The sequence below is a fragment of the Apodemus sylvaticus genome, chromosome 5 (assembly GCF_947179515.1).
Source record: "Apodemus sylvaticus chromosome 5, mApoSyl1.1, whole genome shotgun sequence".
NCBI lineage: Eukaryota > Metazoa > Chordata > Mammalia > Rodentia > Muridae > Apodemus > Apodemus sylvaticus.
In genome coordinates, this window is record NC_067476.1 from 33,058,615 (window position 1) to 33,082,388 (window position 23,774).

The following is a 23,774-nucleotide window of genomic DNA, read 5'->3' on the forward strand; positions in this document are numbered from 1 at the left end:
TTACTTCTTACAAATTTCTATTTCTTCTACTTTGTCCAATATATAAAGTATTATAAAAAAAAAAATACAACTGTCAGTTATAAGACCAGAGACAGTGTTTGGGGAAAGTAAACACAGAGGAGTAACAGTCAATGCTCTTAACTGCCGAGTCATCTCTTCAGCCCTGGAGTAGGGGGAGTTTTAGAGCCAGTTATCAAGATACATTCAAGCTAGATATTGTAAATGACACTCATAATGAATCTCTCACTACAACTTATGGCTGGGGAAGAAAAATCCTTTCAGGATCAGCATGGATCTTGCCTAGAGATAGAAACAGGACTGCAGATGGATGAAGGACTAGTAGAGCACTTGTCTAGTATACACAAGGCTTTGTGTTCAGTGTGTAGGGGAGCGATAAAAGAGATTCAGAAGAAACACAAGTTAGAGGACAATAGTCAATGAATAAAAAAGAAAGGCCAACCACACAACCTATTTGATTGCTTTTAGCATTCCAGAAAGCTAATGTTAAATATACATGAGTGTTTTATCACTTTATATACTTTAAAAATAAAAACAGACAATAAAAACAATATCAATGCTACAGCAGCAGAATGAAGGGGTGTAGCTATGCCTCAGCAGTTAAGAGCACCAACCACCAAGTTTCCAGAACTCTGGTTCACAATTATCTGTAACTCCAGTCATAAGGGGATCTGATAGCCCCATCTCAAAATAGCAACAATAATTACAAAACAAAAAACTAATGTAAAGTGAAAATATTTTGTTTTACACACACATACACACACACACACACACACACACACACAAAGAGTAAACTATGTTTCCAATTTAATATATAGAAAACACTTAGTAAGACAACCAGTGTTCAAAACCAGTTACTAAATATAACCTACAAATTTAGAAATTCTATAACAAGTGAAAATGGTTTACATTCCAGATTCAGTAACCTACAGTCAAGTAGGTCTGAAAATATTACATGAAAACTTTAAAAACAAATCCACAAGTTCCGATGCCAGGAAATGCTAGCTTTGCCAGAGCCTGACCAATACAGACGAGGATGCTCGCAGCTAACCTGAGCACAAGGAGAACCCCATTAGAAGAGTTGGGGGAAGGACTGAAGGAGCTAAAGGCAAGATTGCAACCCCAAAGGAAGAACATCAATATTAACTAACCGGACCTCCTAGAGCTTCCAGGGACTAAACCACCAACCAATATACACATGGAGGGACCCATGGCTCCAGCTGCAAATGTAGCAGGGGATGGCCTTATCTGGCATTAATGGGAAGGAAGGCCCTTGGTCCTGTGAAGAATCGATGCCCAGCCTAGGGGGATGCTAAGGCAGTGAGGCAGGAATGGGTGGGTGGGGGGAGCTCCCTTAGAGAGACGGGGGTGGGGGGGACATCGGAAGGGAGACATTTGAAATGTAAATAAATAACCAATAAAAAAAAAATCTACAAGTTTTTAAATTATGTGGTTTTCTTAGTACACATGCCATAGCTATAGCTCCTACCAACCAGTCTTACATATTAGATCTACCTTTGATGTATTGACAGTATGTGTGTGCTTAAGTTCAAGTAAACCTCATTTTACTTAATAATGGCCCCAAACCCTAAGTATAGGAATGATGCAAAAAAGGTATCGGGGCATAAAATTTCCAAGGATAAACTCTAGAATTATATAGCAACACAGCAGGGCATCTTGGAACATACATAGCAAATAAAACTTTTTCTGAGGTGGTTAATTCAACTGATTGCATACTCTAACTCCCCCCCACCCCCCGCCCAAAAAAAAAGATTTCTGTATAGTCTTGGCTGTCCTCAAACTCAGAGAGATCTGCCTGCCTCTGCCTCCCAAGTACTGCCTGCTTAATTTTACAGTTATATATATAGAACCCAGCAGAGCCCAGCACAGCTACTGTCAGACAAGCAGAATTCCTATCCTAGCTTGACTTCCTAACAGCTTTGGGACCTTGGACTGCTATGTATGACGTTGACCTCTCTGGACCTCAATTTCTCATTAACAGTAAAAATATTACCTGACAGGACTTATTGTAGGAAATCAAATACAATAATGAATGTAAGGAAATTAAAATAATGCTCAATTAAAGCTACTAAATAAGCTACTAGCTACTAGAGTTGTCTCACAGTACTCTTAATTCTAGCACCACCTAATGGATAACAAAATCTCCAAATGTTTCTCATATAAAGTGGCAACATATTTATATATAATCCACGTATATCCCTGGTAAATTTTAAATCATATCTAGATTTCTTACATTACCGAGTAAATATTAAATGCTATCTAGTTATTATATTGCAAAAATTTCTGAACACATTCAATATAGACAAAAAATTTTTCTCTAAATACTTTTGCCATTTTGATGACTGAATCTAAGTGTAGCACCTGAAAACATGAAAGATCAACCAACAATATTATTGCTGTTCTTAACCTTTTACAGTAAGAGAACCTTCTAAATAATCCTTTCCCTCAGCCATTCTTTGTCTATTTCTCAACTTTAAGTTTTTTTCATTAAAGGCCCATGTAGCAAAATTCAACTAGAGAAAGACAAATAATAGTGGCTCTTAAGGACTTTAAAATTGTCATCAAAAGCCTTCTTAAAGACACAAGATCTTTATAATCCTGTTAGTTCGTCAAGCTAGATTCAATATTACTTCTATCTAATCCTTTATACTTTTTTAGTACTAAAAGGGTAAGCTATAACATTAAATACGGCATGTGTCACTTAACAGCAGAAACACTCACTGATAAATATAACGTGATTGTTATTATTCAGTGTGTACATACAGAAACTTAGACGATACAAGTCACAATCACTGCATGTACCCTTTTCATTTATCAAGAGGCCCAGTGAACATTAAAATATATGAGGCTACTGTTCATGTAACATATAACTATTTTATTACAATGAGTTTGTTTTTGTAAATAAAGTAGACTGCAAACCAATAAAAAGGATAGCATAATAAACACATAAATCAGAAATAGTGTGTACAGACATAAATCAGCAATGGATTCTATTACTAACTCAAGCATTATCCACTATAATGACTTGTATGAGATGATCTTTAAGATGACTGGTAAAGTAGTACATTATCAGAAACACGTGAGCATTATTTTGTGCTATGACCACAAGACTGCTATGTCACTGGTCATTACTGTACTAAATACTACAGGACACTGTAATATAAAGTATTTTTATATCTAAATATAGAAAGTGTATAGTAAAAAAAAAATCATAAAAATTTTCAGGTCCACTGTACTCTTGCCAGACCTAGCATGCATACAGCTGTTAATTTGACTGAAACATTATGACTGAAGTCTCATTTACAGGAGCAGCAACCTTCCCAGACTACACAATGAAATACATGATTCTAAATCCATGTTGTCAAAAGGAATGTAAGGTTTGGAAGATAAGTATCTAATGAATGTGATTCCCTGTATACAGTAATAAGAATTTTCATTAGAAACAAAAAATAAAGTTTAAGATAAACCATACAAAAATTTTTATTTAACTAAAAAATTAGGTACAGTAAATTGTCTTTCAATCCAGGACAGTCTTCAACTGCTAGCATTACAGTCCTTCAATACACATGCCTAACACCACCAAACCCATTTTAAGTATACTAAGAAATAACAAATGTAGTATCTTTATTAACTGCTAATTAGAATTGACCATACCTTAAAGTAAATGAAAGAAAACAGATGGTAAGGTGACTAGACTCATATCTAAACATTTCCAAGTGCCAAGGAATATTCTGACTCTCAGTAATGACAACCAATTCACACATGATAAAGAATCTTTGAAAATCAAGACACGCATGCCATATTTATAATAACATTAATAAGAGACATAGATGTCTAACAAAATATGAAGGTATAAGATAACCAAATGAAAGACTATGAACAACTTCAACAAGAAAACACAATCTACACATTCTTACTTATAAATCTTCAAAACAGGTCCATTTTTCTAGGTAAACATTGGGAAAAAATGGGGTGGAGGTCTCCTAGTACACATCTGTAATAGAAAGTTTACTAAATGTTGGCAGTATTTATGATTGAAATGCTACTAGAAAGGTGGTGGCCAAGACAGATAAACACCTAGCAGCATTTTTAAAACTTTCATGCCAAGACTTGCCAGTAATTTAGTATTTTGTGCATCTCAGAGAGAGATATAGTCCATTCTATCAAATGGAGATAAGTCTTCTTGGATCATTCCAAACATTAAATACCTAAAAATATTACTGCATCTCAAGTTTTGAATGAGTTCATATAAAACGAGTTTCCATCTAAATAGTAGCTGAATTAAGCACATCTATAGTCTTATTTGCAAAACTTGTCAAAATCAAACCACAGTATAAAAGTGAAGACATCTGCCCTAAGATAATGTTTTCTATGAAGAAAAGTATTTGCTTGAGAGAAATAAATGCAAAGAAACTACCTAGATTTGGGAATTTCAAGTAGATAACATAAAAATGATTATGTGCCTCTTAATGGCTCATATTAAAAATAAAATAAAGCATCTCATTAGTAACATAAATTTAAATACCAATGGATTCATTATCTCTGCAAAGCCTATTACAAATCACCTTTTATGCTATAAAGACATATATGGCAAGATTTCATCCTCAATGACATGACACAGCTAGAAATATATGTGCATATCATTAAGTGGAAGTATTTAGATTTCTTTACCAAAAACACCTATTTTATTTATTTCTGCTAAATGAGAAAGTCTTGATTTCCAAACTAATAGCAAGGACAATGTAAAGTGACCAGTAACCTCTGTATCAGTTACTTTCTAGTTTACCTTGTAGGAAATAGTATCTACTCATTTCATTCATTCAACAAGTATTACTGAGCACCCAGAATGCACCAAGAACTATGCTCAGCACTGACAATTCTTAACAAGAACAACTCAGTTCTTGCTTCTTAAGACTTTATATTCTATTACTTGTTAGGAAAATAGCAAATCAGAAAACATTAAGGAAAAAATAAAAGAGAAAATGTCACTAAGCGCCAAAATAAAACAGTAAAAATTATAGCACATCAATGTGTTATATAATTTAGAGAGGAGATAAAGAGTGTTCAAAACTGTTTGAGAAAATAATTTAGGCAAGCAAAGATGTCATGGTTATAGTGATCTTGAAAGCAAGAAGGCAAGGACAGCAGTATAAGCTTAAAGTCAGGAGCTAATATAACTATTTAAGGCACCATGAAAAGATTAGTATGAACTCATATTAGGGAGTATAAAAACATGCATCACTGAATGCTGCTTTGATGTGTATCCCAGAAGATCTTCCAAACTTAAAGCTGTGGAATTTAGACACTAGCTCACAGATGCACAATATTGGAGATTCTTAAACAAAGAAATACATTTTACTTTCTATTTTTTGATAGGAGATAGAATTAGCCTTGAAGCAAGAAAACCAGCTCAAAACCAGTTTGAATATCAAGGCACAGGAATAGGACAACCTGGCTGTTACAGACATGTGAGTTTGTCTTCTCAGTATTAACATAAGAAAACCAAATTCATTTGTAAGATGTAACTACTCATTAACGTATTATCAAAAAAATCATCCTCTCAAACCTGAAATTATTTAGGAAGAATTTGATTTCTAAATCAATCCATAATGTTTGATAAAATCAGAAAATTGAACCACAAAGTATTAACTCTGGAAAGGAGCTCAAGACTTCATCTCATTCTTTTTATAAATCAGAGGAAAGTTAACACTCAAGAACAGAGTCAGCTAGTAGCACTCTATTGGGCAAAGGCAAAATCAACTGGTTAAAGATAACAAAATGTAATGTTCTTGGTGATTTAAAATCTCATACAAAAAGAAAAGAAGGAAAGTGAAAATGGAAAAGAAAATACTTTAAAGAAAAAAACATGTGTGATTCCGAATGGATATGGAGAAAGACAGCTTTGCACATGATCATATTTTAACAGAAATTTCTACTGCAAAGTTTTGAATATTGACACTATGCAAAAAAAAAATTCACTAAATATTTAAGAAAAAAAAAAAGACCCCTCCAACAACTATTACTTGTATCACATACTATTTAAAGTTCATTCATTTGATTTATTTCTAAGGTCTTTTCCAGCAGTTTTTTGATTCTATAACTGACAAGTATAACTTTCCCCAAAGTTATGTGCATCAGGAGGTAATAATTTATGTGATAGGTAATTGAGATAAGCCTGAAAGAAATTATGGTTAAGTTACGGTTGCTATTTCTATGTATTTGCTAATAGATTCAGCCTGAACTGGAGAAAATGGCCTCTAGTTTATCTTATACATTAAGGGGAGAAAACCGTGAACATCACTTCTTGAAGTAACTAGCTACATTTCAACTTTGCAAACCCTTTTTTAACCCTAGATCATTACTGTCTAGTTTGCATACTATTTTATAAACAAGCTTTAAAATGTCTTGTCATATTCAGTAACATTTCAAAAACCACAATAATCTAGCTTTTTCTTTATCTACGGCTAGTCCTAACCAGGTAACTTAAATGTGAGCAGTGCAGCAGATAACTGGAGTTAGCAGGAAGCAGACCTGTTCCAGGATTCTGGTTCCTATCAAAATTCACACCTTTTTACCCTTGCATATAAAAAAAAAAGCCACAATATATGCATATAACCAATGGACATCTTATATAATTAAAATCATCTCTGGATTACTTCTGCTACCTAACATGATATACATGTTCTCTCTATAAGTAACTATATAGCTGTTTCATGTGTTAAATGGGAATATAACAAGGCAAAAAAAAAAAAAAAAAAAAAAAAAAACCTGCTTGTGGTCTGGAAATTTTAATTTATTTTTCATGTACTATAAGCCCATGTTAGATGAAACAGTGGACACAGAATTCTGCAGTTATAAAGAAAGGATCAACTATTTTTAAAGACTATATAGCCCTTAGTCCCAAAAATTTAAAAGTTTTTAACAAACTTTTAAAAAGAAGGATGGCAAAACTATCCAGGCACCTTGCTTCTTCTCAATTATCTACTCATTATAATTCCTATTAATAATCCTGAGCATATGCAAACAGAAGAAATGATGCAGGCAAAGTCAGTTCATCATTAGGAGAAAGTTTACAGAGCTGTAAGAGAGAATCCTAGAGTCTGTAAGGCCTCAGCTCTACCATCAGCCAGGACCCATACTCTGAGGCAGGAAGGGGCACTAGATAGTGATCTAATTTTGAGAAAACAACGGCAATTCTCTTGAGACTTTCAGATCTGGTCTCCTAAAGTATTCATTATCCTCACAGAGGGGGAATGCTAAACATTTAAACAGTCAGGTGTACTTAATGCTGCATAGAACATATTGGACTAAAAAAAAAAGTAGTAGAAAACCATGAAGCAAAATTCAAAATATCTGAAGTGTGTAAGAAGCAAGTAAACTTATTAGGAAAGTGGTCACTGGCACAGCTAAAGAGAAGGGGCCGTAAAACAAACTGTGACCAGTGAATGCCAATTACGTTAAAAAAAAAAAAATCTACACTGTACTAAAAATGACTAACTGGCATCTCATGTTTGCTAGTGCAATAGCACCGTTACAGCAAGGGTAAGCAGGTCAACCCCTTGCAAAACTTACCTTGACTGGCCCAATGGAAACAGAAGGCCCCAGAAAAGAGAGAAGCATCTGGCAGTAGCAAATTGTTTTATTTTATCTTTCTGTGGAAAGAAACTAATTTTAAATAAGAACCAGAGCATTTAAGGAATAAATATTTTTTTAAGCTCATTATCTAGTTAGAGCAGCTCTACCAAGAAAACAGGAAGGGTTTTGTGCTGCTTAGAGATGGAAAGATACAGAAGAAGAATCAAGAGTTGTCTCTGCATCTCCTAGGGAGCTTTAAAGTATTGTTATTCTAGAGTAACAGAGCAAAAGAATCTTTTATATAAGGAACTCCTGCAGGCAGAATCTTTTCAGTCTGGTGCCTTTGAATATTTTTTTTTAAAACAAAATTAAGGGCTATATTCCAAATATAAAAGAAAACCACTTAACACTGAGCCATCTACTCTTAAAAGTAAAAAAAACAAAAACAAAAAAAACAAAAAACTACAACCAGCTCCTGTTTCCACTGCAATTTCACCAATAACTTTAGCCTTCATTCCTTAACCCAATAAATAAACTCAATAGTACTCATTAGCAAAGAAAATATACAACTGACTTTCTAAAATATTCTGCTAACCAAAAATTTCATAACTTAGCAAGATATTCAATTGGAATACCCCAGCCCGCCCACCAATCTGTATATTATGGAACCTAGCACAGGACACAACTGTTCATGGCACTCAAGCTCTTGCCTTTCTTCACCACTTCTCTAGAAACTCTACCAGTGTTCCTACGAAATGACCATTTGCAATTTGTGCTAGAGATGCAAGGTGCAGCGCACAAGTATGCGTGCAGAAGCAATTATCGGTTCAAAATTTAAGTAGGAGATGAGCTGCCTATTTGGCACTGTCCAGGGAAGAATTAGTAATAGAGCAGAACATCCCTCCACACCCCAAACAAGAGGAAGATACTCCTGAGTAACTACTATTTTTCTGAGGCTGTGCTTTACACATTCACCACAATTATCTTCTGATATTTATTTACCCCATGACCATTAATAACTATAATGCCTGAAATAAGTCACTAAGTTAAATAGATTAGATGTAACTCTCACTTTAGATTGTTTGCTTGTTTTTCAAGATAGGGTTTCTCTGTCTTGGAACTCATTCTATAGACCCAGGCTGGTCTCGAATTCAGACCCAGGCACCTGCCACTGCCTCCCAAGGGCTGGGATCAAAGGCGTGTGCAACCACAGCCGGCTTATAAAATTTTTCTAAATCTTAATTTTGTTGAGGAAGTAAGTTAATTTTATTTTACACGGTCTTACTACATTCAAGGTTTGGCTGCAGACATGATTAATGTACTGTTTGTCTTGCTGAATACATCATGTGGATATAAACTAACCTTTAAACAGCTCCAAGCACAACACTGACTTACGGCTTAGGATCTTGACACAATCAAACAAAAATAAGCAAGCCAAAGTTAAAAACCTGTTCTTACTTGTCCCATTGGGGGCCCTCCCATAGGAGGCATCATCTGCGGCATCATTCCGTGAGGTACAGGAGGCATGTTTGCTCTCTGACCCATAGGGTGCATGCCCATTGGTGCATAATGCATGCCAGGGTGCCCCATCTGAAAAATAATGGAAAGGGAGAGCAGGACGTGGTAAATGCGTCTTTAAAATGTCATTTCAAAAACAACTAAAACCCATCAAGTGAACTCTAAGGCACAACATTAAGTCACTGGGATGAAACTACAGGATTAACACAATTAACGTTTATCTTAATTAACACTATGACACTACAGTGACAAGGAACCTGAAAATTTACAGAACATGGAAACGTTAAATCCACTAGCAGATTACAACTGTTCTCCAATGACTTGAAGAAATGTTAAATGACTGGTCAGACTTGGTAACTATGTATTGAATTCCAACTTAAAAATTATGACGGTGAATACAACTTTGTCACCTTTATACATATAATCAGCTTATACTACTTGAAATTAAATTAATTTGGACGAGATCTGGTCATAAAACAGAGTGTGGGTACCTGAGAATATTTCGCTAAGAAACAAATGTTTTAATATGGTTAAAATATCCAAGACTGTCTGTCATTCGGTCCCAGACACTAAATGCACATAAAAAATTCATCCGTTTTAGGGAGCTTAAAATATAATACTGCCATTGTTCCTGGCTTGAAACTAAGTATCTGCAGCCAATTCTCCCAACCGAAACCCACAACCCCTGCAAATCGCCACCACTACCGGAGGAAAATAACCTGCAGCAGCCGCTCTTTAAGTCCTAGACTTAAGTCTGTCTATTGTAAGTCAAGTCTGGGGCTTGCAGATGCACAGTCCGCCCGGGGCCCAGCACCTTCCTGCTTCCTAAGGCATCTATCTATCTACCTAGGCCAAGACCACTGGCAAGTCCAAGGTCCCGCACAGTTCTTTGTGCGTTCCCGCCCTTCATTTCTGTCCCCTGGGACGTAGCCCACCATCTGGAGCTGTCTTCCTTGTATACTCTTCTCCTTTTGGAGAAAGCTTCCTGTTTCTCTGACTCGGTTTTTCATTGTGCCGCTTTCCCCTACCCCGCCGATCCCTTACCGAGGGCCGTCTCCTCAGGAAGCCGTCAGCAGAGACCCAAGAACTGGAGCACAGGTTTGAGCCGGACAATCTCCGCTCCCCGTCCCCGGGACCCCGCGAAGGAGGTTGGCTCTCCATTTCACTCACCATGAGGCCTCCACGCTCGGCTCCAGTCCCCGGCCTCATCGTCGGGCTCAGACTGCTCCGTCGGCGGCCACTGCCGCTACACATACCAACAAGAAGCGATCTGAGTGGCTGGCGCCCGCTGGGGCCAAAGGGTAAAGGCTGCCCTGAGCTGCGGGGCGGGATCAGCGGGGCCAATAAACTGACAGGCTTCCCTACTGTCCAATCAGAGCGCGATACCGACACGCAGCTCTGCGGCGATTCGCCCCCAGCCTCGCTCGGCGTCGCCTGCATGGAGAGGGGGAGGGGGACGGAGGAAGTTTCTGCGTCGAGTGCTCTGCCGGGGAAACTCTACCAACTTCACCCAGGAAAGGGGACACGGCGGGGACCCAGATTCCCGGGTTCGGGCCACCGCACCCCGCCGGGGGTGGGGCAGTGGCGTCCTGCCACCTTCGCCACCCCCCCGCCCTAGTTACGTTCGCCCCACAAACCTGAGGCCACCAGGGGTGGGGTGGGGGCGGGGTAAGCGGCACCCGGCGTTAGCGGCCTAGTGTGTGCGCGCGCGCGCGCGCGCGGCTGGAGTGGGGAGGGGGTCCTGCCCGGGGGACTCTGGAGCTGCGCGCGCCCGTAGGCTGGGCGCGCGCCCATGGTCAAGGCGCGTACTGTGGAGGCGCGTACTGTGGCGGGCGGGGAGCTGTAGAGGCGTAGACGACTCGCCCGAGGGAGGAAGCGATTGGCGGTTAGGAAGCCGCGGAGCCGAGCGGGTAGCTGCGGTTATGGGGACTCGGGCGGTGCGTGCCAACAGGACCTGAAAGGCCGAATGAGTGAGTGTGTGTAGTCGCGGGCCACGGGCGCGCGCTCACACGGCGCATCCGGAAGCGGAGTCCCGACGTAAGGCGCTCACGCACCCCTACGGCTCTACGCGAGGTGGTTGGGTCCGCCGACGGCCGTCACTGATTGGCTGTTGCTGGGACGGGGCGGGGCGGTGGTGGACGCTCGACCTTCGCGGGTTTCCCAGTCTTTCCCGCCATGTCGTTCTTAGAGAGTTGGAGGTCCGCCGGCGCACGTAGGCGCCGTCAGGTTACCCCAGGCCGGTTGACTCGGCCGGGGTATCCCGACTACACTCAGGGGGACAGCTGGGGTGAGGGCGAAGGCGACGACGACGAGGGATGCGACCAAGTGGCCCGCGACTTGCGAGCAGAGTTCTCGGCCAGGGCGGCGTCGGAGACCAAGAGGGCCCCGCTACTCCCACGAGTCGGGGACGGGTCGCCGGTCCTGCCGGATAAGCGCAACGGCATCTTCCCGGCGACTGCGGCCAAGCGACCGCAGGCTCGGCGGTGGCCCATCCAAGCCCTCTCCATTCTCTGTTCGCTGTTGTTCGCTGTCCTCCTCGCTTTCCTCCTCGCCATCGCCTACATGATCGTTAAAGGTACTGAAGACCCTGCCTTGAAAGACTGTCCTGCGTAAAGTGGAGCCAGTACGTCACATGCCCCCATTCACACTTTCCCCCAAAGCGTTCCCTTTGTTAGCTTCCTTTGCTCTTCCCCTTTTGTCTTCGCTCCGTAATGAGAAGCATTTAGAAGAAATCTTTGGCTAAATCTCTTAAATGCCGTAAAGGCATTGAACACTCGAGTTGAAACCTAAGTACAGCTATTTAATCAGAGCCCCTTACTTTTTTTTTTTTTTTGCCCTTTTTAAAAGGATCAAAAAAGTGCATATAACAAAGATAGGCTGTGCATGTTCTAAGGCTGATGTTTAGAGACATGCTCTGTATGAACTTTTCTCTGAACCTATATAAATTAGAAGACAAGGATTTCTCCCCCTCATCCCAAGTTTCTACTTTTATAGGCAAAATGGTTTTTCTGTTTTTTCTTGTAACCAGGTAGCGGTAGCGTCATTTCAGGACAGTCTATTCTACTGTGTCAGAAATTGTTATACTGTCCAAATAGGAATGCTCAGAAAGACCCTCTCCTTCCTCCATTCGGATTTGTTGTATGGTTTAGTATTATAGTAGAAAGAGATTTGAATTTAGTGTTGACTTTTGCCAATTCTTGAGAAATAGAAACATGAAAATAGTATCTTGTTTTAAAAGGATTCAACACTATCATTCTTGTGTTACCTTATTAAAATTAAATCTCTCCAGTTTTGCTTTATTTTCTCCCATCCCCTAATAGGCTGCAGGTGACCCTTGAACAGATTTTTTTTCTTCACTTCAACTCTGATAGATTTGTGTGCACTTAGTTTATTTCTCTTTTGTAACATAAAGTTATACGTCAGAAGTTCATTGCAGAGGACATTGGTATTTTGGAAAATGGAGTAAGGAACTGAAGTCAAATTCTGTTATGCCCTTAAGTTTCTTTTGTACAAATTGTCTTCAACACACCCAGGAGATACACACTATTCTCATGTTTGTTGCAGTTGACTCTTGAAGAGGTGTTTGCTTGAAGGTAACAAGCAAACCTTGTTAAGTTTGTAGTATTCATGTCATCAAGGGGCACTAACTGCTCTTCTACCAAAACTTTCTTTGTATTTACAGAATTGCACACGGAAAACTTGAAAACTGAAGACGATATACACACTGGGCTGTTAGGTATGAACTGAACATTTTATTCATCCAATCGCTTATTTTTGTTTTCCCAAATTAAGTTTAAGTTATAGAGGCTTTGGGATAAATATTTTATATTTGCCATGTGTAGCTGATTCGATAGTGTTTTTCATTTATATATTTGTGGTAAATATTACTAGATTTCGTTTTTAGATATACATTTAGATAATTTTCATAATTTTATAATGGGCCACTAATGTATGTGTATAGTATTCAATTTAAGTCTCCATGACATTGGTCCACTAATTGCTTAAAATAGTTTCTAGTTATGTTTTGGAAGAAGCTCCAGGAATTTAGAACTAGAAACTTGCTCACAAATTTAGCCAATATAAATAGTACCCAAAACAGACTTCAGAAGAATTTAATGTCTACATGTTTTTTGTAAATATTTATGTTATGTAAATATAAACATGTAGATATGTCTTGAGATAAAAATTTTAAAATATTTGCCATTAATATCTAGGTTAGTCAGCGAAGTTTCTGTTGTCCAAAATGTCATACATTATGTAGTTTGTCTTTTTACTGAAGAAGATTATTGATTGTATCTATCTCTCTCATAGACAATTTTGAAGAATTTAGAACTTTATCTATTTGATATATTTTACTATTAAAATTCAGGAATGAGGAAAACAGCCATTTTACAGCAGAACTAGCTGCCAAGACAGAACCCTCTATGAGCCTCTAATCTAGTGGAGAGTAAATAAAATCAGCGTCACTTAATAGGTGACACTTCGTCAGATTCATGGGGGTTCATTTTAAAGTAAGCATAGTTTGGCTTATAGAAAGTATATTTATTAGCGCATTTGAATGGATAATCCTTTCCAACAGAAGAACATTCTTTAAAACAAATGTTTCAGAGTTGAGTGTATAGTTCAGTGATAGATACTTTGCTTAACACATATACTGCAGTCCCCAGCACCACCAAAATAAGTAAACAGACAAACATGTTTGAGAGAAGCACTGCAAAGATTATTAATTTGTTGATGAAATTGAGGCAATTGTGGTAATACTTGTCCTTCTATTTCTCTTGAGTTTGAATTCTCATCTTTTTGAGAATAAATGCACAGCCAGCTTTACAGAGTATGGTAAATTGATAGTAGACCACTGAGTAAACTTTTCCTTTAGAAACTGGATAGTTAAGAGGAGAGGCCAATTCTAGTAAGTCTCGGTGAAATCAATGATAAATTTATGAAAATACCAAGAAAAAAATTATTCATTATTTTACCACAAGAAAATGCTTAGGGAATTATATCCTTATTCTCTCTACAATTGATACACAAGTTTGAAATGAAGATATGAAGAAACAGCCTAAGTTTTGAATAAACTTGTTGAATTTTCAACTAGGTTATAAGAAAAGTATTGTGTATGCTCTTAGGGTTTCTATTGGTGCAAAGAGACACCATGACAGCTTTTATATAGGAAAACATTGAATTGGGGGCAGCTTACAGTTCAGAGGTTTATTAGTTCATTATCATCAGGGTGGGAAGCATGGCAGCACACAGGTAAATATAGTCCTGGAAATGGTAACAGTTTCATATCTGGGTCAGTAGGCAGCTGGAACAGAGTAAGGCACTGGGCCTGGCTATAGCATCTGAGACCTCAAAACCGACTCCCAGTGAAAGCCACACCTATTTTAACAAGGCCACACCTCCTAATAGTGCCACTCCCTATGAGCCTATGGAGGGCCGTTTTCTTTCAAACCACTACATATACCCTTTTTCTGTGAGAATGATTTTATCATTTTGTATTATTTATTAGACATTTATTATTAGTCTTGGCATAACTATTGCTATTAGATCTGTTACATTAATATTTCAGTGAGATACATTTAAAGTTTATCATAAAACTGCCTCAATATTTTGATAGTAGGTTGATTTTATTTTCTAGAAAAAAATAACAAGGGTGCAGTAAGTACTTAACCATGAAAAGAATTCTCTTTCTATATACATAAAAATTTTGACCCCTGTAAATATTTTGAATACTGATCTAGGCTGGGATAAGTCTCAGTAAAGTAAAAATATAGTCTCATTAGCATCATTTCTCATTTTGACATGGGTAATTATCAGTCTGGTGACTTGCTTGTATTTTTTTTTCTTGGTTTTTTTTTTTTTTTTTTTTCTTGGTTTTTTTCAAGACAGGGTTTCTCTGTGTAGCCCTGGCTGTCCTAGAACTCACTTTGTAGACCAGGCTGGCCTTGAACTCAGAAATTGCCTGCCTCTGCCTCCCAAGTGCTGGGATTAAAGGCGTGCACCACCACCGCCTGGCCAAGTGTTTTTAAATTATGATTCAGCCTGAGTTTGGGTCCAAGGATATTTGCTTTTGTGTATAGTTCTTATACACGTACTTAAAGGATTGTGGGTTGAAAACTACTTTTAAATACTTGAACTAGGTGTTGTGTCTGTCCACCCCAACACAACACACACACACACACACACACACACACACACACACAGGCACGCACTTTTCTTTTTGAGCTCAGTTTTTTTCAAAAATGTATTCAGGGGTGATTAAAACCCCTGGGAAGTAAGGGCTGGAATGGTTCAGTGGTTAAGAAGCTCTTGCTCCTCTTGCATAGGGCCCAGCTTTGGGTCCTGGCACCTGCACAGCGGCTCATAATCATCCTTAACTCAGTTCCAGGGCACCCTCCACTCTTTTCCTGACCTCCAAGGGCACTAGGCATGCACATGGCTCATAATGTATATTCAGATAAACAATAAAGTAAAATAAATCTGAAAAAATTCTGAAAGGTAAAATGTAACAGATTAATAAGCAGTGTAAGCTCTAATACTTGGTAGGAAATCTTACTTCTAAAGTTGCTAAGGCACTTAGTTATTTTTGTTTCCATGAAAAAATTCTTCATGGGAAGCCTATTTTTTGTTGTTATTGTTTCTAGTTTGGGTTGTTTGTTTGTTTTGTTTTGTCGTTGCTTTTTAAAGAAAGGTTTGTTATGAAGCAATAGAAGATCATTTGGGAGACTTGTTTTTGTTTTGTTTCTAGAACAGGGTTTCTCTGTTCCCCTGGCCTTCCTGGAATGCTCTCTGTAGACCAGGCTGACCTCAAACTCAGAGATCAGCCTACCTCTCTCTCCCAAGTGCTAAGATTAAAGATGAGCATTTGGGGAGAGATAATTGATCTGGTTGACTAGTATTAGACTGTATAATTATACTACAGAGGTCATCAAGCAAAGTGATTGCTACCATCTTTGAATGGTATTTATCACATTGTAGGTTTCACAGATACTGGATTCCTCTTTTAAAATTCTTGCAAATCATCCCTTACTTTGAACTTACTTTTCCAGGGAAGTTAATAAAATTACTTACTAATAACACATTTTAGTCATTCCTCTTTTGAGATTGTTCTGAGGCCAGATTGATTGTGCTAAACACACAACATTGAATTACTTCATTTTGCAAGTTGGCATTTGCATTTGTGGTTTTCCAAGTGTTGACAACTCAATGTTGCATTATTCCTGCAGTCTTTAATATTTCTCAAAATACAGCATTTTAGGCAAACCTAGGAAAATACTTAGAGAAGTACATGAAATTACCTTTAGCAGAAAACAATCTAAAATATGTAGAGCTGGTATTTTATGAGTCACAGTTCATATCATATAAAACTTATGAGATTTGATGGAAAGCTTTTAGTGACTTAATAAGCTTCTAGTTTGATCTGATTTATGTTCTTTAGACCTGGCTACTTGGGAAGTTGAAGATGATGGTTTGCTTGAGCTTAGGGGCTTGAGGCCAGCCTGTGCAACATAGAAAGACTCATAGTTCAGAATAAAACAAACCAACTGACCCCCCCCACACACACACATACATATATGTACATACACACTTACAAGCACAGCTTCTAAGCATGATTGGCATGTGCATATCATTTCTTAACATTTGGTATTTAAATTCCTTATGTGGTAAAGACCAGATTTGATTTATTTTTCAGTAACAAGTTATTCTTGTTTTTGAGCTGCTCATGTAGTTTGTGTACCTAACAAGTTTCTTCCCCTATGTTCAGGGAAGAAATAATTGACAAATATTGAATTCAGTCTTAAGAAATGAAATCACTTAAAATTTAAACATTCTTTTTCAGAGGAATAATGATGTTTCTACCATCGTGACTTTATCCTACAAAATTTTAGAAATATGGTTAAAAGTTTCAAAGAGAAACCAAAGTTCTGGAAGTGACACATAGTAAAATAGATGTTATGAAAAGCTCACTCAATTCTTCCTTAAGTTCAAAAACTATAAACTCAGAATTAGGTTTAGAATTTTTCTAATTAAACCCACAAGTATTTAGGAAAAACAGTTATTTGAATTTATAACGCAAATATTTCACCAAAACATCCTCTACTATGCTCTCCCTGCTGTGGAACCATCTTTGAAAGATTGTGTAACCTCTTTAAAAAATAAGGAAGGAAAAGAGAAAACATAAGGCAGTAGACTGGAAGGATGTAGCAAAAATGTCAGTTTATCAGGGTTTTGATTATAAATTGTTTAATATTTGTATCAAATGTAACAGGAATGTCAGGAAGAACAATACTTTCAAAAGAACAAACTTTAGCCAGGGTCTGTAATGCGTATTGGGAGGCAGAGACAGGAGAATCAAAACTTCAAGGTTGTCCTCAGCTATATAGCAGTATGAAGGCCAACTTGGTCTATAAGATCCTTTGTCAAAAAGTAGTTATAAGAGGAATAAAAACCACAATTTTAAATTGACTTAAAATTATATGTTCCACAGTATACATTTTTAAAAGTTTTAAGTTAATATACTTAGTATGCCAAAAATGTTAATACTTTTAAATCATTTTAGGTCCATCAGTATGTTAGTTCAAAAAAATGCATAATGACACTGTCTGCTCTGGTATATTGAAAAAGCAGGTGCAGAGAACATAGAGTCAACAGAGTTGGTCATTAGAAGGTTGTTTAAAGTTAAGTGATATATGCAAAAGAATTCATCATACTTCTCTCAACTTTTTTTGTTTCTTTCAAGATAGGGTTTCTCTGTGTAGCCCTGGCTGTCTTGGAACTCACTCTGTAGACCAGGCTGGCCTCAAACTCAAAAATCTGCCTGCCTCTCCCTCCCAAGTGCTGGGATTACTGGCATGCGCCACCAACTCTCTCTCAACTTTTTAATGAAAAAAGTTTACAGAAATACAGTTCCAAATATTTATCTGGAAAGTAACTGAACCTTCAAACTAACTTATTTTGAAAAATGACCCAAAAATGATTGAGTAGAAAATCTACACTCTTTGTCTTTTCATTAGTTATAAACATTGAGTCCAGTAAATTTCATTTCAATGAATAAGAAGTTTTATCATTTTATCAACTAATAAATTGAGTTCAAGAGAAGATAGATATAAACTGAAACTCTGTTAACATACGTCTGTGTAATGTGCCGTGTCTGCAATATTATTTGCATTTTTTTTTTTTTTGTAAAAGTGAAAAGGCTGAAAACTATATGGAGAGACTGTAACTGTGTGTACTGATAAGAAAAGCCTTCCACAAAGACTACTAGTCTGTGAAAGCAGTAAAGTAAGAATCTTATTTCTGGATGTTATTCAGAGAAAAATCACTCTACCTGAGTACTTTGTTTCATTCCAAGTATCTGCTAGCTTTTAGAAAGAAGCTAGCATGCTTTGAGTTAACTAGCTGTGGGGATGGCATAAATCACAGGAGATTTATGCCTTCAGTTTTTTATCTTAATTAAATACTAAGTTATATCAATTCATAAATAGTATTAAAATGTTACCTAAGGATTCATTTTGGAACTATCATGACAAAATTGTTGGAGTTAACTTCTATGGCTTTTATTTATAGATGAGTTTTGTATTAGACTACAGTTTCAGTGCAGCCTTAGCCTTATTCTTGTGACATAACTTCCTAGTCATGCAGCTTTTGATTATTTCAGATTGAATATAGAAATAATTAAAATGTCCATGATGATATAGCACTGAGATTGTACAGTAATAATCAGTATGGACAATATCAAGAATACTTTTTGTGTGTTTGAATAACAGCTCTATTATTTTTTGACAAAATTCACTTATACAAGTAGTAGCCAGAGAAAAATGAGATGGCTACTCGCAAGAATAATTGTTGTAAGTTTGACAGGTGTGCTCTGAAAGCTGTGAGATGGAAGATCCTGGTTGGTTTTCAGTGACCAGATACTGAGTTTTAAATGTTATTTCCCTCTTTACCTCTTTTTAGGTATCTAGAAGTTTTATCATTTCATCGCAGTTGGTAATCTTGAATTTTTCTTGATTAGCATATTTATTTTAGAGACTATATAATTTTTTTTTATTGAATATCGTCTTCATTTACACTGCTAATGGTAAAACCTTTCCCGATCTCCCGCCTCCCCTAAGAACCCCTCCTCTTCCTCCTTCCCTCTGCCTCCACGTATAGAGCCTTTACCTGACCAAGGACCATTCCTCCCACTGATGCCCAACAAGGCTTCTGCCACATTTTTGGCTGGAGACTATATATATTATACTGATCTTGGAGTAAACTTTTATTATGCTTACCTCATTTTGGAGATGCTCACTTAAACAACAAATAACACTTATTTGCCAATGCAAATGTTGTTAAATTATAGTTCACAAAATTTTGTAATTTCTGCTGTGTTCTTGCTAGGTAACATGAAGGTTGAATTTCAGCCTTTATGATTGCTGATCCCAGGCTAGGCTAAGATCCTAGAGCCTGGGCACTGTGCCAGAGTTTTGAAATTGAGGTACATTCTGACAACATTTGCTGAAGTGAGTTACTGTTGAACTATCTCGCGCATCTGCTTTGTATATCCTTTTAGATGTAGTACTTAAACCACAGGGCCATCTGCTATTTATGTACCCCACTTAAAGGTATCTGCAGAATGGTCCTTGGGCCATCAGCCAAGATGGGCAAAACTATGTTCCTGTCTAATGTGTTGCTTCTTCTGGGTGGCCGTGTCAAGAAGCCCAGTGGTATTCTTTACATCACAGGTTCAGTGCAAACACAACATGTGTTTATTCCAAGTAGGAACATAGTTCTCTTGTGTTCCATGCAAATACTTCATCTGTATCCCAAACAGATCATTATTTTTTCTCTTCTAGAAGCTTTATGTTTACCTTTCTATCCCTGATTAAATCTATATACTAGCTCTGTAATTTTACGAGATAAAACCAGAGAAAAAGCATTTCTTCTGCTGCTTTGCCACATACTTCTTGTGGGGTAACGGAAAAAGGGGGGGTGCAGGAAAAGGAGAACTATCAGGAGAAACATGTAGGTCAGTCTTTCAAAAACACTTCTGCATTTTCTTGTTTATTTACTTTGCTTTTTACATGTCAATGTTGTTGTCCCTGCTACTAAGCTCCACAAGATTTACAAACAATGCAATGCAATTTCTTACTTGTCTTGACCTGCTCTGGTTCTGACATGGGTTGGTTCACCCCTTAAGCAACCTGGTGGTCCCCCTCTTCTGGAAGGTCACCATATAGATGCCAAATTAGTGTGGACAGCTGATCCAACATAGTGCACTACAGCTCAGAATTCCTGGACTCAAGCAATCATCTGTCTCAGCCTCCTTAGTAGCTGGGACTGTAGGCATGCACTGCCTTGCCTAGCAAGTACAGCATTTTGGGGCAGCAGGAAGTTGCTAATTGTCTTTCTTTCTAGAACTCTGAAACATCTCGTGTGAACTTTTTAGTAAGAGTATATCTTGCTTATTAAGAAGCAGTCAGAATATGATATATACATTAAAGTACAATTTATACTTGACCCTCTTCTGTTTAAAATGGACTGTCTTACTAGAGAAATTGTTTCAGAACCTGCTTTTACGTTCACATTTTTGAGGTAGAGTTTCATATAGCCAGCTGGCCCTGCGTTCCCGGTGTATGGAAGAATGAGCCTGAGTGATCCTTTGACTTCAACCTCCCTCAGGCTAGCTGGGATTGCTGGCACCCATCATCGTGGAAGTACCCAGTACCTGTACATGCTGTACAGGATATCTTCCAAATAAACCATATTCCCAGCTATGTTTCTTCTCTAAGTTTTGAATAGATTATTAAATAATCACATAGGCCAGGTGTGGTAGTATATGCCTTTATTCCTAGCATAGGGAAACAGACAGTCAATGTCTGAGTTCAGAGCCATAATGAGTTCCGGGATAGTCTTCATGGTAAGACCCTGTTCAGCCCCCTTTCCCAACTCACATGGGTAAACATTTTAAATTCTTCTTAATAGACTTTTTATGTTTACCATTTCTTCTCCCTACAAAGGACCAGCGGTAAATTCTCAATCATTGAGATTTTTTTGTATCAGTATCCTAAGTAAAAAATCCATACATAGCACATGTGCATATGTATCTCTGTATTAGATTACATTTGTAGGCAAGTTTTCCTCTGTAGATCAAGTGAAGACTGACGTCAGGTTCATGAACTTGCTTTCTCAAATCCAAAGTCCTGAAGTTTCCAGTCTGTATCACCATGCCATTTTGTACCTTGTTCGTTGATGTTTTATAATTTAGATCTGCTAGGCAAGGATCTTACATTGGGCTATATTAACATTATAATGTAGAGCTAGCCTACATTAACATTATAAATTGGTTTTTATGAAGTTCTTGCTCTGTTACAAGCTAACTTAACTTGGCTTTTCTTCTAAATGCTATATTTTGTTCCTCTGGGTCCATGTGTTCACACTAATTGTTAAGTACAAGGTCCTGCAGCATTCAGTATGGTAGCAATCTGCTATAGAGTATTATTTTTAACATATAAACCTTAGAATTTTTTCAAGAACTATAGCCTTGATCTGAATTCTGTTGGTATCTTCTTAGAGACCTTAGGAGATATAAAATTTATTTTAAAAGAGTTATCACAATCTGTAGCTGCTAATCTGTTTGCATTCTTACTTTCTTACCAAAATTTCTGTGAAGACAATGTGTTTTCTGTTTTGTCTCCATTAGTTAGCACTGTACCAAATACAAAGTAGTTCTTTTGTATATCTTATTGAGTAGATGTAATAAATTGAATTTATGAAAGACTTTTTAAAAACTTGAAGTTAAAATTAAAATAAAACCAGGGACTGGGGAAGTGGCTCAGGAGTTAGCACATGCTGTGCTCCTCACAAAGGAGGAAGGTTTGCTTTCCAAAACACGGTGGCAGTTTGTCCCAGTTCCAGATGATCTGAGACCCTCTTCTGACCTGTGCAGGCACCCAGCACACATATGGTATGCATAAATATATGTCGGTAGAACTTTCACACACAATCAATTACAGAAAGTAAGTTTTAAAAAATAAAAATACTCCTACTAAAGGGAACAGCAGTTTATTATCCCTTTAATATAATGAGTTGAGTAGTGTCTAAAAACCTTCAGATCAGTTTTTTCCTGCATCCTGTCACTGTATTGTTCTTCTACTTCAACTTGAATTCACTGTAATATCACGATTTTGATTTGATTCCTATGAGAAAAATGTTATAAATTGATCAATTTAAGTTCCCAAGGCTTTGGTAAGTTGGAAATCAACTTTAGTTTATATGCCAAGCAAGGATATTTTTATAGGAAAATTATAAAGAAGAAATATTATACAATTAGTTAATATATCAAAAGTGCTTGTATGGGAATGGAAGAAAGCACTGGGTACAAAGCAATAGCAAATGCCAAGTATTGCTCATGAAGTTAAATAAAAACTGTAGAAGCCATGCTTATGCTAAGAGTAAATTGTTTTAACTATTTTTTTGTAGTTGAATGTCATAGAACCAAATTTCTTATATATTTAGGTAGAATTTATCTTTGTTCACAATATAATAATTTTGTTAAAATATTTAATGATATAACCTATAACTGTGTTCTAGTAATTTGTACATTAAATGGGCTAGCATGTACTAAGCTCAGATCTCTTAGGAAATTTATATCAGCAACTGGACATGACAGTCCTGGTTTAAATTATTTTAATAAATTTTCCCTTTCTTCCCATAAAGGATTCTGGTCTCTGCTGATAATCTCTCTGACTGCTGGGTTATCCTGTTGCAGCTTCTCGTGGACAGTGACTTACTTTGATTCTTTTGAACCAGGAATGTTTCCACCTACTCCTCTTTCACCTGCTAGGTTCAAGTAAGTATTTCTAGCTTTACTTTGTTGGAGGTGTGTGTGTGTGTGTGTGTGTGTACATGCACATGCACACATATGCACGTTATGTCAGTTCTGTTAAAGACACTAAAGTTAAAAGAAGCAGTAAACTAGGATATGTTCAAGCTCTAGATTTCATTATATAAGGCAAAACAACACAAGGACTTTTTTTCAAGTGTCAGCCTCACCTTTAGGTAATTGGAGAATATTTTAAGTTCCCTATTTTTTTTTAAAATATTGAAAATCACTTATCAAGTGAGAAATTTTCATGACTTTTTAGGTGTAACAGTTTACAAAGTCAAAATGCAAAGTTTGAAAAGTTTTCATCATGTGTATAGTCAGATTCAACAACAGTTCTCAAATTAGACTTTTTTTTTTTTTCAGAATTTGAACCTTGTGTTTTCGTTAACTTGCATATATGATGCCCAGTGTAGAGATCCAGACTAGAGTAGATGTGTTTTTGTAGAGGAATTTCTTTGCACTGTATTTTCTGTGTTTCAAAGACTATCAGAAACTTAGTAACCAATGGTCTAGTGCTAGAGAGATTTCTGCCTTAAAGTTTTGCAAAAAGCTTCAGAGATCTCTAGTTTTCTACAAATGAAATTGGAAAGGAGGGTGAAGATGTGAAAATTAATTCAGTTAAATTTATGTGTATTATGACAGCTGTTACTACTATTATTACCAACTCTACCCCACCTCTTAAATAAAATGTTTGTCTGAGGGCCTCTATAAAGGTGAAGCCAGAATAGTGATATTTATCAGTATCACTATAATACAAACATAATTATACTTT

At 37.3% G+C, this 23,774-nt stretch overlaps 2 protein-coding genes across 6 annotated transcripts in view; one reads left to right on the top strand and one right to left on the bottom strand.

Moving 5' to 3' along the window:
- Window positions 1-10,830, bottom strand: part of Prpf40a (pre-mRNA processing factor 40 homolog A) — a 41,703-nt gene extending 30,873 nt beyond the window's left edge. For 2 of the 4 annotated variants that reach the window (XM_052182490.1, XM_052182489.1), the window contains exons 1-2: window positions 10,177-10,830; window positions 9,073-9,204 (exon numbers count right to left, since the gene is read on the bottom strand). In XM_052182490.1, the coding sequence (XP_052038450.1) occupies window positions 9,073-9,204; window positions 10,177-10,572 (528 nt within the window). In that variant the 5' untranslated portion in view covers window positions 10,573-10,830. The remainder of the gene's footprint in view (window positions 1-9,072; window positions 9,205-10,176) is intronic. The other 2 variants (XM_052182492.1, XM_052182491.1) reach the window with 1 other exon arrangement.
- Window positions 10,831-10,884: 54 nt separating this feature from the next.
- The window catches only part of Arl6ip6 (ADP ribosylation factor like GTPase 6 interacting protein 6), a 28,055-nt gene continuing 15,165 nt past the window's right edge, over window positions 10,885-23,774 (top strand). For both annotated transcript variants that reach the window (XR_007977853.1, XM_052182493.1), the window contains exons 1-3: window positions 10,885-11,707; window positions 12,815-12,868; window positions 22,834-22,966. Coding sequence is in view for 1 of the 2 variants with exons in the window: in XM_052182493.1 (XP_052038453.1) it covers window positions 11,308-11,707; window positions 12,815-12,868; window positions 22,834-22,966 (587 nt within the window). In the remaining variant the exon portion in view is untranslated. The remainder of the gene's footprint in view (window positions 11,708-12,814; window positions 12,869-22,833; window positions 22,967-23,774) is intronic.